Below are 16,477 nucleotides of genomic sequence, written 5' to 3'. Positions count from 1 at the left end.
TCTTACACTTGACTGTACACTTTGTGTCTACTCCATTCATTTTCAGAATAATAATAGTGTCAATAAAGGAATAATCTATCATCAAGTTTCATAAAATTTTGTGTACAATTGAAATTAGTGATTATTAAAAAGGAAAAAGATAAAAAAGAAGAAGAAAGGTTTAAAATCAATCATTACATTTCACAGATTAACGACAATGGCGAGTTACAAATTAGTATACTTCAACGTAATGGGACTAGGAGAACCCATCAGGTTTCTTCTTAGTTATGGAGGCGTCGAATTCGAGGATATTCGCATAACTCATTCTTCGGAAGATTGGAGCAACATGAAGCCAAGTATAACTCATTCTTTTTTTTTTATTCGATAAAAATTTGAGAATTTCAACCTACATTTTGATGTTTTCCTAGCGACCCCGTTCGGTCAGCTGCCCACGTTGGAAATCAACGGCAAAGTTTACTCGCAAACATTACCTATTTGCCGTTACCTGGCCAAACAGTTTAATCTGCTTGGCAAAACTGATTTGGATACGTTGCAGATCGACGCGATCGCGAGCGCTCTTTACGATTTCAGATGGCGTAAATATTGATTTCGTTCCCATGCAAATTGATTCCTTCACGAACGAATATATATACTAACGTGAATAATGTTTCGATTCAGCTACGTGATCGATAAATTTCCTTTCCTTTTTTCCAGTGACAATATCGTCTTATTATAGAGAATCCGATCCTGTTTTAAAAGCGAAGAAGAAAGTCGATGTAATGACAAGGGTGATACCGTTTTACTTGAATAAATTGGAGGAATTGGCAAAGAACAATGGAGGCTATTTGCATGGTGATAAGGTGAGCGTATTATTCATTATAATTGTAAATGGGTTATGAAATTCGTTGAGTTATATTTTATTTATTTTTAGTTGAGTTATGCTGATCTGTTTTTCGTCGGCATCTCAGATTCGCTGAATACGGCTTATGAATCGGATATCACGAATGACAAGCCCTATCTAAAATCTCTGAAGCAAAAAGTATTGGCGATTCCAAATATCAAAGCTTGGGTGGAAAAAAGACCAAAATTGGAATTTTAATGATCGATATATATATTTTTTTTTTTGACGTTTATAATGTAAAAAGTGTGCATTTGTGTATTGTATAAATATAACGAAAGCTCAAATTCAAATATTAGAATTGCATTTTAATTGTTGCGTAAAATGATAATTCAAATTTGGCGGTATTGCATATGGTCTGCTAACTTACCAGCTGTTGTTTGCATATTTTAATGTTTAATCTTTAATGAATATACGATCATTAAATATACAATCATGATAAACTAATAATATTAATTAAAATTACATTTAAAATGCAAATGAAACAAATATTGTAATTGAAAATATTTGAAAATGTTCAAATGTTTCCGTTTTCGATGTCTAACAAGTGGCCTAGTAACCTAATTGAATAAAACGTTCAATGAATCTGTTTTTGAATTTTTTTCTCTCTTTTATATCGGTCTTTCGAACAAGGAAATCATATCGATTGATTTTATTATTTTAAAAAAGATTGAATTTTAATTTATTTAGATGTAAGATCGTCGATTGACCATGGCGGTTAGTGGCGCCTCCACTCGGTAAACGGGTGGCGGCAGCTGGTGGCGGCGCGGCCAATAAGCGCTCTCGAATGATCGCTGCGCGTGGAGGGCTGCGCGACCGTCTCCTAGCCGCGGAGCCGTCAGTGTGCGCGCCGCGGAGAGCCAGACAGACAGACATCTTGTAGTAGAATTTAGCGGCGTGGTGTTTTCGACCGTGGGTGTCGGTGTCACGGTTTCGTGTCGCGGTGCTCGTCATTACGGTGTCGTCGCCGTCGCCGTCGTCGTGGTCGTCATCGTCGTCTTCACCGTCGTCGTCGCCGCCGTCGTCGTCGTGATCGTTCTCCCTGTGTTCACGCCGCAATCGTGTCGTTGTCGTTGTCCTCCGCTTCGTCGACGTCGTTGCTGTCGTTAATAATCATCGTCTTACGATTGTCGTTTACCGGAGGTTTTGTCGTGCTGCTCGTGTGGTGGTACCGCGGTTGCGAGACCCCCTCGGTGCGGGCCGTGCAGCTCGCGTGGTCCAGCGATCCAGTTACTCGCCCCGCAAAAGGCGTTGGTGGTACCTTTTGTCGGGCAGAGGGAGAGAGCAAGAGAGCAAGCGAGAGAGGGAGTGAGAAAACGAGAAGAGGCATACTGTAGGTCAGTCGGTGTAGTAAATATACGGGAAGTGAGAGGAACACGGCAGAATAATTTCTCACTCTGCAAACGCCCAATGAACAACGCTTCAGAGCCACCGATGTGCCGCACCGTGCGATAACTTCCGTCACCTCTCCGACCCCCGTCTCCTCCCTCCCCTACTCCGTGCGTGTATGTGTGTGTGCCGCGCCGGGCTCTCGAGGTGAAAATACCGCCCTCTCCTTCCACCCAACCCCCCGTTGGAGAGGAACCTACCTCGCGCGAGTAACTACGGCTAGAGAAAGAAGAAAAAAACAGTGACAGAGTGACACGGTGAAAGAGTGGGAGAGAGACGATCCTGTGTGACCGGGAAGAGGAAGAGTGAAATAGAGAAGAGCGAGGAGAGAAAGAGAGCGAGAGGCCGGCGCCCACCCGTCAACTATCCTGATACAGCATGACCTCGAACAACTCGCAGAAGCTCTCCACGACGGAACGAGTGATCAAAAGTAAGCGACATAAATATTTTTCTTATAATCGCGATCGTAAATGGTATATCGTTGTATATGATATACGATGCCAGCTTGGCTTTGTACGTACGTGTCAGTGTACGCGCGATCTTAACTTGTGTGTACGTGTGCATGGCCCTGCGGCCTCGTCTTTTCCGGCTACCTCGGTCGGTACGTCAGTTTACTCTCGCATTTCTCAACTTGCATTCGTTTTCCTCCCTATCGTATTATTAATATTACTCGGATGAATCTTATCTATCTACGTTACGATTATCTTAATTCTTCAAACAAAATGTCGTATCGTGATGTTTCGAAAACGAATGAGAAATAAATAGGCACGTCAAAACACGTCGCGTGCCGTACAGGATTGATTTTCTTCGTAGCTTCGCGGCGCCATTGCTATCGACCTGCCAGTATTCTCATTGACCCTTCGAATCATGCTTTTCCACCCTGTCGTTTTATCTGCAGTCCCTTGTGTACATAGAATTTCATGAATAGATCAGAAAATAGCATTCTATTCCCTAGTCCATTATAGTTTCTCTCGATTTATTTCTCGCGCGATAGAACCTAACCTAATTCGTGTTTTACCCATCAACCCCGCCTCCCCCGCCATCTTCTTGTCTGCAGATTGTGCGGCTCGCGCGGTTAGCCTCGTTTCCACGAGGTCGAGGAACGGAATCGTCTCGAGGACGCGTCACGCCGCTCGAGGATTTCGCGTCTGGACGTCGTCGTTCGAACAGCTGACCGGCTCGCGTGTATGTGCACTAATGCGTATCCAATGTAAATATGTGTTTCGTAGCCAAAGAAGCAATCATTCGCGTTAACATAGTTTTTACAGGAGTGTTAAATGATAGATTAATTTAAAACGCATTTTTGATCGTTCATTTTTCTCAGTACCTTCACATTGGTGCAGTTTCAAACGACCTCGTTTTTATTCCGCAGAATAATTAACATCTCTGTTGGTAACCAGCAAACGCAAAAAATGCGGTCAAACGTTGCGCTATGAAACTCGTCGATATGTAGTCGTTAAGGAGCTCTCTGCAATGACCTATATTCATAACGAAAATGATTATTTTTGTAAAGAATAAAAATGATTATGTTCGATTCTTTTCATCATTCACGTTCTCGTTGTTCACTTCATCGATCACTAGTTTATACTTTCGCACTTTTAACCGCAGTGCGTATTGCATTCGTACAATGGCCGCTGTTGGGGTTAATTTCGTTTCCATTCTTTCAGGCACGCGTCAAATCATTGTTCGTGAGTTCACCAATACATGTCTTTTTTAGCCGAAGAAGCGTGTTGACCCACATTACTGGTGAAAAGGGGAAATTGGTTCAGGATGTACAGGTGGCACTTTAGGTCATCGACCTTTATTGCGTGGCGCCCTCCGCATTGTTTTTCTTCCCTTCCAATTTTCAAATTTCTTTTTTTTTTATTCTTGTTTTCTATTCTCGTTTTTCAAATTCTGCTTCGATTATTCTTTATTTTCATTCGGTAATTTCATTAATTTTTTATATTCTGCGATTAATTCATATCGGTTCTTTCAAAATATGTAAAACTTTATGATTATTTAAATATGCATCTAAGATATTAACATTAATGTAATTATTATCCAACATTGTGTTTATTATTTCTTTTATTTTAGATTTTTGATAATTTGGATAATTATCCTCAATTTGAATCCATAAGAATTTCATTTTTAAATATATCATTTTAATTTGTATTTTGTATGTTTATCGTGTATGGTACAAAATACAAATTGAGAATAAAAATTCTAAAATTAAATAACAAAACTCAAATCTGTTTCATTTATCTATAATTTCAACAACGATATCAACAAGGAATTAAAATCATGATCATGATAATTAATATCTATAATTATATCATACTTTGAACTTTATCTAACTAACCATGTTCCTATCTTTAAATCATTCTTCTGTATTCATTTCATTATCATGTTTCGTGACCAAATTATGAATAACAATTAAACAAAATACAATCGAAACTCTAGATATTGATCAGTGACTCATGCAATTCGAACGATCGATTACAAAAAATCTATTTAATTTATTGATTTATTTCACTATACGCGCGTTGAATTGTTAATTAACCTGCGTAAGATGAAATGGATCAAAAATAGATGTCGTCGGTCACGTGTATGACCGCGAACTATCAACTACCGAATATAACTCATTGTCGTGACGGGAATATCGTAATTTGGAGGATATCCAAGCCTCGTCGACGATTAACGATTTTTAATCGGCCTTTTGATAATCCGCTTCCCATTATTCATCCACGATTGCGTAGAGGACAATTGCATTTGCTTCTCTCTTGTTTCTTTCCATATTTTTGCGTTGTTTTATCAACTTGTTATTGATGTTTATTCAATTATCGCGAATTTTTCACGAGATTATTTGATTATCATGTTGGTTAATTTACAAAATTAATTTACAATGTTGTAAATTTTTACGACTTCTAATTTATTTCTCGTTTCAATGTTATTTTAAAGTTTTCAAAATAGATTTAAAGCAGATATAGAATTGAGGATTCGACAAGAGAGCAGGAAATATATTTTTAATAATTTTCGAGTTATATACGTAAAAGTTATATGCAAATAAAAGCAAAGGATTTAAATTGTTTCATTCAATAAGAAATCCTTTTTCTGTTAACTATTTTTAATATATTGATGCAAATTGAAGTTGCTTTTCGAATTTAAAAAATTCAGAAATTGAAATAAAAACATATTCGACGTAGTTCGACAATTAATTATTAATTAGTATTATTTATTTCGACAAGAGAAAATGCATTATATTTCTATAAATTTAAAATGCATTTTTCTGCAATTCGTTTTTCGTTTATCAATTTGTAATCACATTATTCCATAATTATGTTTGATATATCGTTGGAAATAGCTTTAAATTGCAATGTCTCTATTATCCACGATATTTAAATTAATTATCAACAAGAGAAACAAATTTATTTTAACGAATAATTTTATAGAAAATTGTAGCGCATCTACTAACAATCGAATAACCTATTTATTCCGTTATTCGTTTAATTTAATCGAATTTAATTCGTTCATCTCAGATCGAAAACATCGCGTTCCGTTTAATATTTGTTTCCTTTTCTCCTCGAATACGTTTGCATCGTATGACAGAAACGTCACGGTTCGAGGTCTACTCAGGGTTAAGTTATACGTTGACTTCCACTTCTCAGTCGTCGATCGAGCCGCGTGTGTGCCAGTTGGTATGGAAATTAGGCTTGCTACAACTGACGCATCTGTCGAGATAAACTGAAACACGAGTCATCTTCGTTTGTTATTTTCTATTTATTCGTCGTGTTCATTTTTCACTTTTTTACGAGTTGTACATTTTAATATACTCTCCGTTTTAGCAGTGTAGTTCTTCATGTGTTGATATTTAAAGTTAATGACGATTCAGGGACCCAATGAGGCATGTGCCATATGTGTATTTCAATTTTTTTTCTACCATTTATTTCATTTGTTCCATCGTTAATATCAATTTCTTATATAATGTAATATAACATAATAAAATGTCGATTATTCGAGCTAATTTGATAAATGTTTTCGGATAAACGGATTTTTGGATAATTGATTTTATCATCTAGGATAAATTTATCCTCGTGAATCATATCAGTTTTCTAATATTTCCATTGAATTTGTACTAATTCTGTCAGGATTTGTATAAAAAATTATTGTTAATAATTAACTTTTTGACTAATATTTCACTAGCTCAGGTGAACTAGAAATGATTTCTGACGATATAGATGATAATTCATTTTTAGTGGATATTAGGAATGATTTTAAAGTACTTTATGTGAACGATGACAGGTTAGTGATGTAGAATAATAAATTTATATATACAGAAATGGGATTTTTGCCCAGGCCCTTGGCATCTTCGCATGAAACACGAAACTAAGAAAACAGAAGGTTCTTTTGATCTATATGTTGTTATAACACCGTGATAGTTTCTTAAAGAAAAATAAAATTGTATCCTACAAGTTTACTTATAACATAAACTCATTTATATAATAATTTCTTTTCCCGTATTCTTTTATATTAAATCAGCAGTAAAAGGATATAAATACTAAATATATTTGATAAAATTTCACATAAAAAGTAAAATTTCAATTTCCTAATCTGTCGAAATTAAAACGTGGAAATTGAATAAATAAAGGGGGGAAAAATCGATAGAATCGCACAATTGTTTCACTCTCCTAATTAATTTATTTCCAAATGGAATTGTATTGTAGGAAATTAAAGCATTGAAAATGAATAAACATAATGAAAATACGCGATTCAAAACAAAAATGAAAATAAATAATCAGAGTGCAAAATAATTAATGTAATAACGAATAAGAAAAGAAAGTCGCGGTGGAACAGTACTAAATATTATTTTAAAAATTGACGACAACCCTCCTTATCACGCCGCAACATCAATTTACATCGGCTCAACCACTTTCTCCCCGTTGGACAATTACCGAATTTAAAAAGCATCGCGTTACACGGCTCTCCCATTACCGAGCTAATATTTTTCCAGTCTAATTGCGCCTCCAGCCGGCTACCAACCCCCCTCATCAACCCCCTCTTGAATCGTACCGAAGAAATTTACACGAAAACAGGAACGAACCCATCCTCGACGCGTGCCCTTCGACGATTGCCTCGACAATTGCCCCTCTCCACGAATTATCGAACTCTAATTTTGGGCGTGACGCGTCGATTATCGAAACTATGGGATTGGTTCGTTTCGTTCGATTCGGATTTTTCAGGGTCAATGTAAATTAAGAGTGAAATTGTGATTTCGATTGATGGAATTTCTAACGAAGGGAATTAAGAAGGATTAAATTTATGTTGCTCGCAAATAGTTATCGCTTTTTTTAAACGATCATTTTTGAACTTGGATTTTTTTCACAAAAAAAAAAAAAATAACTTTCATGCATAATTTTTGTCACAACAACAGCATGTATTATTCGATCACCGATGATTATTTTAAATTGAACATCAAAGAGATTGCTAGTGAGTAATCGTATTAAAGGAGAATGGAAAGGATTAAAGTTGGTTATATTTTCCCTTTTAGAAATCGGAATAATAAAATCGTAAATATAAATGGAACGGAATAATTGAATTTTATTTATTCTATCTTGGAAAGAAATATTTATAATTGGAACGAAAATAATGAGACGGTTCAAAGTTCCTTGGACTTCAACCTGATAAAATTAAAGCTCTTTTTCTTTTAAAGAAAAGGAACACGTTGATAATTATATATTTTATTTCAACGCAGTTTAAGCCTTTCAAGTGCAATGGACGTCAGTTGACGAGCGCATTGTCTTTAGAGCGTTTTGAGATGGTCGTATCTAATAATTTGTAATGAAATCAAAGAGTTTACAGCAAGGCCAGTCCTCTTATTAACAATATTATGGGAACTCGATTGCAAGATAATCGTGCAATAGATTACATCGACTTCTTATCCTTTTCAAACGAGGAAAAAAACACAAGCGAAAGAAAAATCCAACAGATAAATCCAACAAGAAAATTATAAGACATTTTTTAGATCATTACCTGCGAATAGTTGCAATTTTTCTTTAAATTCTTTTTTAATTAAAACCATCCTCTGTTTTATCCCATTCAATGAATATGAATTTTTTTTTTTTTTGGTTTCTCCATAATTTTTTCTCCATATTTTTTAAATTAGGCCATACTGTTATCATAATGTTCTTTGTTATTTAAATTTCACAATTGTGCGATTTGTGGCTCGCCTGCAACAATAATTTAATTGTTTCTAGCTTGTTCTTATCCATACCTCATAAACTTTAGTTAGCTCAGGGTTATTATAGATGAAAAGTTACGTTATAAATTTAAGTGGCTCGGCAAGATGAATATTCAAAAGCACTTAATGATTTTACGATTCTTTAGCTTTATTCGTAGAGACAAAAGATACTTCGAAGAACTTTTTGCCTCGTATCTCATATATCTCTTCTTTGTTTTCAAAATGGCACAGTTAAAATGAGAAAATGCAAATATCTTTGAATTGGAACTTTTAGTCATTTTAATCGAATTTAATTGAAAGGAATAATATAAAAGAGATTCACGTATTATTTTTCTAATTCCTAACATACCATAATATATATTCTTCTTTCTCACAAAAGTTATTACATAAAAATCGTGCAAAATATAACAAATCAACTTAATATTTTTCTCGTTGTTAACGCGAAGAATGTCTTCTTCGATCCATCTCTCCAAAATGCATAATATTTTTGATAATTTTCACGATTCGTGAAATCTGGCCCCTGATAATAAAGCTCACGTTCAATCGTTCTTTTGTGTCGAGAAAAATTGCATCCCTCCTCCTCCTCCTCCTCCTCCTCCACGATATTCTTGGCCCGATGCATTCTGATTGCATTAAATATGCAGAGTGTACGTGTACGCCGCTCCTTCTTTCTCTCTTTCCCACCCTGTCTTCTTCGATCGTTTCCACCCCCTCCTTCCATCCCCATCGTGCCCACGTCTCAGGGATTCCCGTTTCATGCCTTCTTCCGGTTCTCTGGAAGAACTCTATAAATAACGAAGAAACGGTTCGAGTACAAATTATTCTTTATGGAAATTGACTTCATCCGTTGCCGTTTACCTTTCTCCCTTTTGTCTTCTACACCTTTGACCTCTCCTTGCGTTTCCTTCCCTTGAAATATCGAAACGACCAAGAGAAGCGTTCGATTGGAAGAAAATTCTCGATAGTGTGGGTGGCTCATTGCCCTCCTCCTCCATCTCCGTTTCGTTTTATCTTTTGTCTTTATCTCGGTTGATAATTCGCGTGATATTTATGCAAGTCAATGCACGTTTCAGTTGTTACAAACGGGGAAAGTTTCGAAAGGAAGTTGTTCTTCGATTCACCACCCAAGGAAATGAGGCTTGAACTAGAATAAAATAAAAAAAAAAAAAAACGGAAAAGCAGTAGCGTCATTATCGGTCTTCTTTATCGCAATTTATTGTCTAAACTTCAAACTTTTACATTATTCAACTCTTAGTGTTACGAACTTTGGAAATTTTACTTAGAATATGTACTTGTTGATCAATTTTTACCGTTCATTTTTTACCCGTTCATTTTCAATTTTAATAAAGCATTTAGATCTCGTTTTCCTGCAATTCGTCCGCAAATGGTCAACGTAAAAAAAAAATGCGACCAGGATCTCTCCATCTTTTATCTTTATTTGAAAACAATGCATAAATGCATTATAAAACAAAAAGAGAGGCGAGAAATAAACAGAGCGAGGGTTCAATTGAAGGCAACTGGCAATGATCGAGAACTCGTGATCGCGAAAGTGATAAATGAATCACGGCGGTGGCGGCGGCGGTGTAATCGTCCGATTTCAAAACAGCGCGCGATAGTCGCATCGTAGCCGGCGCGATTTCGCCCGTTTCCGCTTCGGATATCGCGTTAAACACCGTGCCACCGCCCCTCCCCCAGCGTTAATCCAAGGATTTGCATCATTCGTCGTGTCCCCCCTCCCTCCACTGTTGTGCGTTATTTATTAAAGGCGAAACTATCCGACTATGCCCCCGCGTGTCTCTCATTATTTGCCAACGGTGGCCGATCTATAAATAAAAAATAGCGGTTCATAATGCCTGGCTACGTAATCTATTTTCGTCCGCTCGAGCGAGTTGCCGATCGTTCTCTCGACACGATATGATACAAAAGGGAGGCACCTTGATACGTGGATGACCACGTGGTGACGACGACGACGACGACGACGATGATGATGATAATGATGATGATGGTGATGATGATGATGATGACTCGTCGCTTTTTGGACGATCTCGCTTCGCGTCTCGTGCGAGATGCGTGTGATTTGGATGATGATCGTGTGCTAACTTTTCGTTTCGTTTAATTTTAGATCATTCTTTAAGTTTGCCGGGCTTTTTTTTCTTTTGAGATTTTGATCGATTCGGAATAGTTCGTGATGGGTTCGAATGGGTTGGTTTTCTTTTTTTATATAAGCGTGGAGATCAATTTTCAATTCGATGTTTTTGATGTTTAGTATTAAGTAGGTGATATTGAATAGGTAATATTGTTCTTTGAATATTTATTCGATTAATTTTTGCTCGATTTTAATCAGGTTTTAAGCAATAATTTAGGTTTCTTGAGGTTTTTTGAGGTTTAATTAAGTGTGATTTAAGTGATAATGTATTTGATTAATTTTTGTTAGTCTTTTGAGAAATTGTGTATGGGAAAACTTTTTTAATAATGCGAAGCTTAGATTTCTTTTCTTACATCGGTGTAACTCTATTACTCGGTATTCAACTTATATTTTTTTTATCACTCAAAGTTAGATTGTATCTTAGGAAAGTATCGTGGAGAACGTAAATATCTGAATTCACGTAAATTCACGTGTCTTAAAAATAATTGAAAAATTATTAAATAGACGAAAAATTCTATAATAAATCTTTATCGAAGGTTTAGGTATTGAAATATAGGATAGAAAATGTCAAGGGTTTCTAAATACGCGCCTCGTGATCAGATTAAAAGTTCAAAGGACAAACTTTCTCTTTTTCCTCGAAATATTTGAGAAAAAGGGAGAGAAGATTTCGTCCCTTGGATGACCATGAAAAAAATGGATAAAAATTCAGATCTTATTTGTTCTTGTTATTGTTTTCTCCTATTATTATGTAAATAAATTCTATCCTCTTATCGATCATTCTTCTCCGATTAATTCATTTCACTTTAAAATTTTTTTAAATTTTATATTCCACTTAGATATTTAAATTCTTGAAAATTTAAATATTTAAATCTCTCTCTCTGTCTCTCTCTTTTCACTCGTATCACAGAAACAATATTAAAATTGTAAAAAAAAAATCTAAAAATAAGGATATTATTTTGATTTACAATTTTAATTAAGCGATCGATAAACGAAATTTCTCACATTTTCAAACATTTCTCATAGTCATTACTCATGTATTATCATCATTATAATTTAATTCTTTATCGCGGTATATAATTTCGTAAAAATTCGTAAAATCAAGAGGTCGTAAAATATAAATGAAACAAGCATAAAAACGCATAAAAATAATCGCACAATGGTTAGTCATTAACATCGATCAATTTATATTAAAATCTTTCCCAGTATAATTATATTCTTGGAATGTATCTACACGATTCTCTGATAAAAAAAAGAGAGAGAGAGAGAGAGAGAAAGAAAAAGATTAACTCAAACACACAGAAATTGAGAATTTCTCGCGCGTATTACGTTAATTATGTTTGATGGTGGCACGTGTTTACCACCTACGTCGTATCTGATAACATCGCGATGTTATTCAAGATAATGACATAGGAAAATGTGTCGTAACATTTGTGACCCAATTTCTGTCAAACCCGAGTTTCTATTGCTTCCAACATTAATCTTTTTCCTCTTTTTATTATTATTATTATTCCTTTGCTCGATTTAGAAAGGATTTTTTTTTTTTTTTTTTTTGAATAAAATCGATTAGACAAATCGATTCGTTTTATTCATAAAATTTTTGAACCAGATGCGCGTGGATCTGGATAAATTCGAATTTTTATATCATCTCTGTCCGGATAGAATAGAATGTCAGAATTGTTGAATAAGAGGAAAGAATGAAGATCGTAGGTAGGTGGAACGATATATTCTTGGCGAATCTTTGTTTAAAATAACGCGTATAAAGTAAGAGCTGTTCGATCCACAGTTTTTACACGAATCGCATTGTACTCTGACACAGAACATCGTTGTCCATCGATTTGTTGCGATTACATATTAAGATTTGCATATCGGTATCGTATGTTTAATAATCGAAAGAAATTTTATACATTATGTATCGAGATTATTCGAATAAAATTTCATCCTATTTTCTTTTATTCGCCATTGTTGTTTCATGTTATATGATTATTTCAAAGACAGAATATTTTAATACTTGTTATCTTATTTGACACTTGCTTGTGATTTCTATTCTAAAAAAAATATAAAGTTGTTTTTTCCGTTGCGAAATAGTGGCATTTCTATTTTCAAAATCTATTTTTCTATTTTGCCTTGGTCTACATACATTTCTTTTCTTTTTTTTTAACACATGTATTTCTCTCGATTTCTGAAACTTTCTCATACAAAAAAAAAAAAAAAAAAAAGTAAACGATCAAACAAATCTTAAATAAGATTTCAAAATTTATTCGCGAACATCTTATTCTATTCAAGATAATTTTAAGAGAGCCCCCTCAAAAAAAATATTTCTTTTTTTAATCCCACTTATCATCAACCACTTTTCCCCCTCCATAATAATTTTTTAAGATTTTTTAAGAAGCAGGGGGGGAAAAATTGGCGCGAAATATAAACTCGATGTAGCCTATTATCGTTTACAAACGATCTTCACGATTTAATGGACGACCTTAATATTTACGAGAAAATCGGTTGAGCAGTGACGTGAACACCCTGTAGACGGCTGTATAACCGGGCCCCGTGCCGGCTCGTGGCTCACGGCTGGGTGGAGTGTAATAATAGACACAAACTCATTTTGGCCGGTCGGCCAACTACATTTGGCTCGACCATCGTCCACTGTTCCTTCGTTCGATGCTCGTGCCGGGCCGGCGAAATTTTTGTTGACTTTACGAAAGAACAAATAAACAGGGGCCCTCTTCTCCTGTTCTCGCTTCTCTTAACTCTCGACTCTTGACAATCTTTTGATCGGTTTAGGATTCGATTTTTTTCTTGGAGAGAAAAGAGATTAGATTGGAGAGGAATTCTCGATAAATTTTGTACTTGTTTGCGGTGTTTCCCTCCTGTTTGCAGTGTGAAATTCGTGATCGATGTTTCATTTGTATTGAATAGAAATGTATAATTTATTGCCTATCTTTTTTTTTAATATGGTATAGTAGAGGGATTAGTTAGATAAGGAGAAGTTAAATCGCGTAGTTGGTTGGTTTATTTGGATGATGGATTAACAAAATTGATTTTCTTTATCGAGAAGATTTTGCAATCGTCATTTGCGCGCTTTAAAATTGCGCGCAGTGAATTTTACTATCTATAGAATTCTCAAAGTGTTCGTAGATTAGCAGCAGATCAAAACTGAATAATCTGTCTTTCCAACTCGTCATCCAAATTTCTATATTGCGTTCTCTTTCATTATCGCGAACGTAATGCCAGATCGTGTTGTTACCTTGGCGGGTAAACATTCGTTAATATTGACGTATTAAGAGTCATCTTGAAACGAGATAGATATACGGTTCAAGGAAATACGAAATTAAATTCGCGAAAATTTGCGGAACCGTCTGGAAAGATGTTGGCTAGGGGAAAAGAATGCGATTGGCGGTTCGAGAGTGCTCTTCTTCCGCCTTAAGAGTCTCGTACCGTGATCGAGATTAACCCTGAAATCGAGGATTCTTGGCTGTATGCATGGATGGATGGATGCCTTTTGCTGTCTTTTAAAGGATGAAGCTATATGAAGCTTGTATAATAAATTTGTTCGCGTCGACGATCAAAAATGTTTTGTTGCCCGATGTTTGATGGAAATGTTTTTTATTGCGAATTTTTATCACCTAACCACAGGATTAATAATAAAAATTACTGTGCTCCACTGAATTAATTGAAAACATTCGTATTCGAAAAGAAATTTATATATATATATATATATATATATTTTTTTGCATCTATAAAGATATTTAATAAAGGAAAAAATAAAAAATAACTTTTCTCTATATCTTTATTTATTAAGTTATTAATTAGAGAAGAAAGGAGAATTATATCATAAGATATAAGAAGATGAAATTACACGGTTTATTATTATGATAACATTTACATTCTTTTTATATTCAAGCCTCAATTTTCTTTTATTTCCTTTCTTTATTATATTATTCTTTGAATTCATAATCGAGGGAAAAACGTGTAACGCGGACTTGGTTTTTCTTAATTATTTTCCATGCGAAATGGAATTCTTCATTGATGAAAACGATGTATACAGATGTATATAGTACGTATATAGTTCTTGGTACTCGTTCATTTTTTTTTTCGTGCTTTTTTTTATATTATTCTTTCTATCTCGACACGAACACGAAATGAATTATTCCTTGTGATTCCGAGTTTTCTTAATAGAATAATTTCACGACGAATCCTGAGATTAACCGAGACAGTGATTATCTCTGGAAAAGTCGAAGTTGAAACGGTTACAAAGATGGAGGCTGATAGTTGTTGCAATTGTTCGGGAACCCGTTAATTCATTGAAATTCTGAATACGTACTGATGTATTGTTCAGTGTAATTCACAGCCGTTAACTTCTATGCGCAGTTTACGCTACGAAGATTATCGAACCTTTGACTAAATAGTCTTTGTGGAAGTCTTAGAAATTCGCACGAAACGGTGCTCTGTAACGCTTCCATTAAAGATAACTACGATCCATCCTTTTGCTGTATGTGCACTAATCGTAGAAAATAGATTTTTAATTTGATAAAAAATAGAAATTAAACGAAGAGTCGAGAAAAAAAAACAATTATAATAATCGATGATTGTTAATCGCGACACTATAAGCAAGATAATGTATTGTATTTTTAATTTTATTGCGCGTGCGTGAGAGCAATCGGCAATTTTTGTCGATAGTGTTCGACAGTTTTCGCCGAATCATCGAACAAGTTCGGTTTTGGCGCTAAATTCAATGCAATAATAAATAATGCATACGTTATAATCCTTTTTAAGCGAATAAAAAAGATGACTTTTTACAGTATTCTTCTCTTTTCTGTATGATTTTGTGAAGTTCCATCAAATCTTTTGGGATTATAGGAATATTAAACGTGTTTACAATGATTTTATATTTATTTCTATGTATTATTTATTTATGAAAATAGCGCCAATCGCGAATCCATTCAAAAACACGCAGTTTTGAAAGAAAATTAGAATTTTCTAACGATATATACATCTTGAATACTTAATAATTGGTGCTTTTGGGTAAAGGTAGTTTAGAGAAGATCCTTCAAGATTCGTAAAGTCTCCCGACATATTCGAAACTTTCGAAACTTGCCACGAGGTCCAAGTTCGTTAAGCCTATTAAGTCTTTTGAAATTTCAAGAGAACCCCGTGAGACTTTCTTGCTGATTCGTTACAATATTCGAAATCGAGGGAAAACTTTTCTCACCCGTGCAAAATTGTGTTTCTCGTACGAATGCATAATCAATCTTTACGAAGATCAACTAACTACTCCAATAATAATATTTCAATTACCGCTATAACCTCAAAAAATATATATTTCGATAAATACCACGTGCAAAAATTTCAAAAATTCAAGAAGGTCGATCAAGGATGGTTCGAACCCCCATCATTTTTCCAACGAGTTAAAAAAAGAAGAAAAAAAATTTTTTAAAATCGAAACACTTAAAAATCTTTATCACGCGAACTGGAATTCCATCTACAGGATTCTCCAAAGGATTACCACGCTTCAAAGAACTTCAATCATAGCCGCTTCAATCAGAAAATTGACAAAGCCTAAAATTGAAAAAAATTTTAAAAATCTCTTTTTCGAATATTAGTTATTATCGAATATACTACTACAGACTCTCTGATTCTTTTACCCGGCGTTATCAATTCTATCAAAAGACCCTTTCCTTCCCAAAGGAAGTGTTGCGATCGAATAACTCGATTAACAAAACCGGCGGCGGTGGCGGCGGCGGCACACGAGCACAAAAGGATCGCGTGTATCGCGGCCGGCCGAATAAATCGGGGGTGGGAGGGGGGAGGTTTCTGGTGGGCGGACAGGAAATTAAAACCCTCAATTAGCGCA

General features: G+C 35.1%; 2 protein-coding genes across 5 annotated transcripts in view; both read left to right on the top strand.

Annotated features, from left to right (window-relative positions):
* The first annotated feature begins 13 nt into the window (after positions 1-13).
* LOC122712562 (glutathione S-transferase-like) lies at positions 14-1,446 on the top strand. Its single transcript, XM_043932289.1, has 4 exons — positions 14-335; positions 408-575; positions 694-839; positions 911-1,446. The coding sequence occupies exons 1-4, from the start codon at positions 197-199 to the stop codon at positions 1,076-1,078; spliced, it is 621 nt and encodes a 206-aa protein (XP_043788224.1). The 5' UTR covers positions 14-196; the 3' UTR covers positions 1,079-1,446.
* Positions 1,447-1,749: 303 nt separating this feature from the next.
* Positions 1,750-16,477, top strand: part of LOC122712517 (serine/threonine-protein phosphatase 2B catalytic subunit 2-like) — a 165,051-nt gene continuing 150,323 nt past the window's right edge. For all 4 annotated transcript variants that reach the window (XM_043932244.1, XM_043932241.1, XM_043932242.1 and 1 more), the window contains exon 1: positions 1,750-2,696. In XM_043932244.1, the coding sequence (XP_043788179.1) occupies positions 2,645-2,696 (52 nt within the window). In that variant the 5' untranslated portion in view covers positions 1,750-2,644. The remainder of the gene's footprint in view (positions 2,697-16,477) is intronic.

This window comes from Apis laboriosa, unplaced genomic scaffold (assembly GCF_014066325.1).
Source record: "Apis laboriosa isolate Shangri-la unplaced genomic scaffold, ASM1406632v1 scaffold202_cov151, whole genome shotgun sequence".
In the NCBI taxonomy this organism is placed as follows: domain Eukaryota; kingdom Metazoa; phylum Arthropoda; class Insecta; order Hymenoptera; family Apidae; genus Apis; species Apis laboriosa.
The sequence above is the reverse complement of the archived record's forward strand: the minus strand, read 5'-3'. Positions and strand labels throughout refer to the sequence as shown.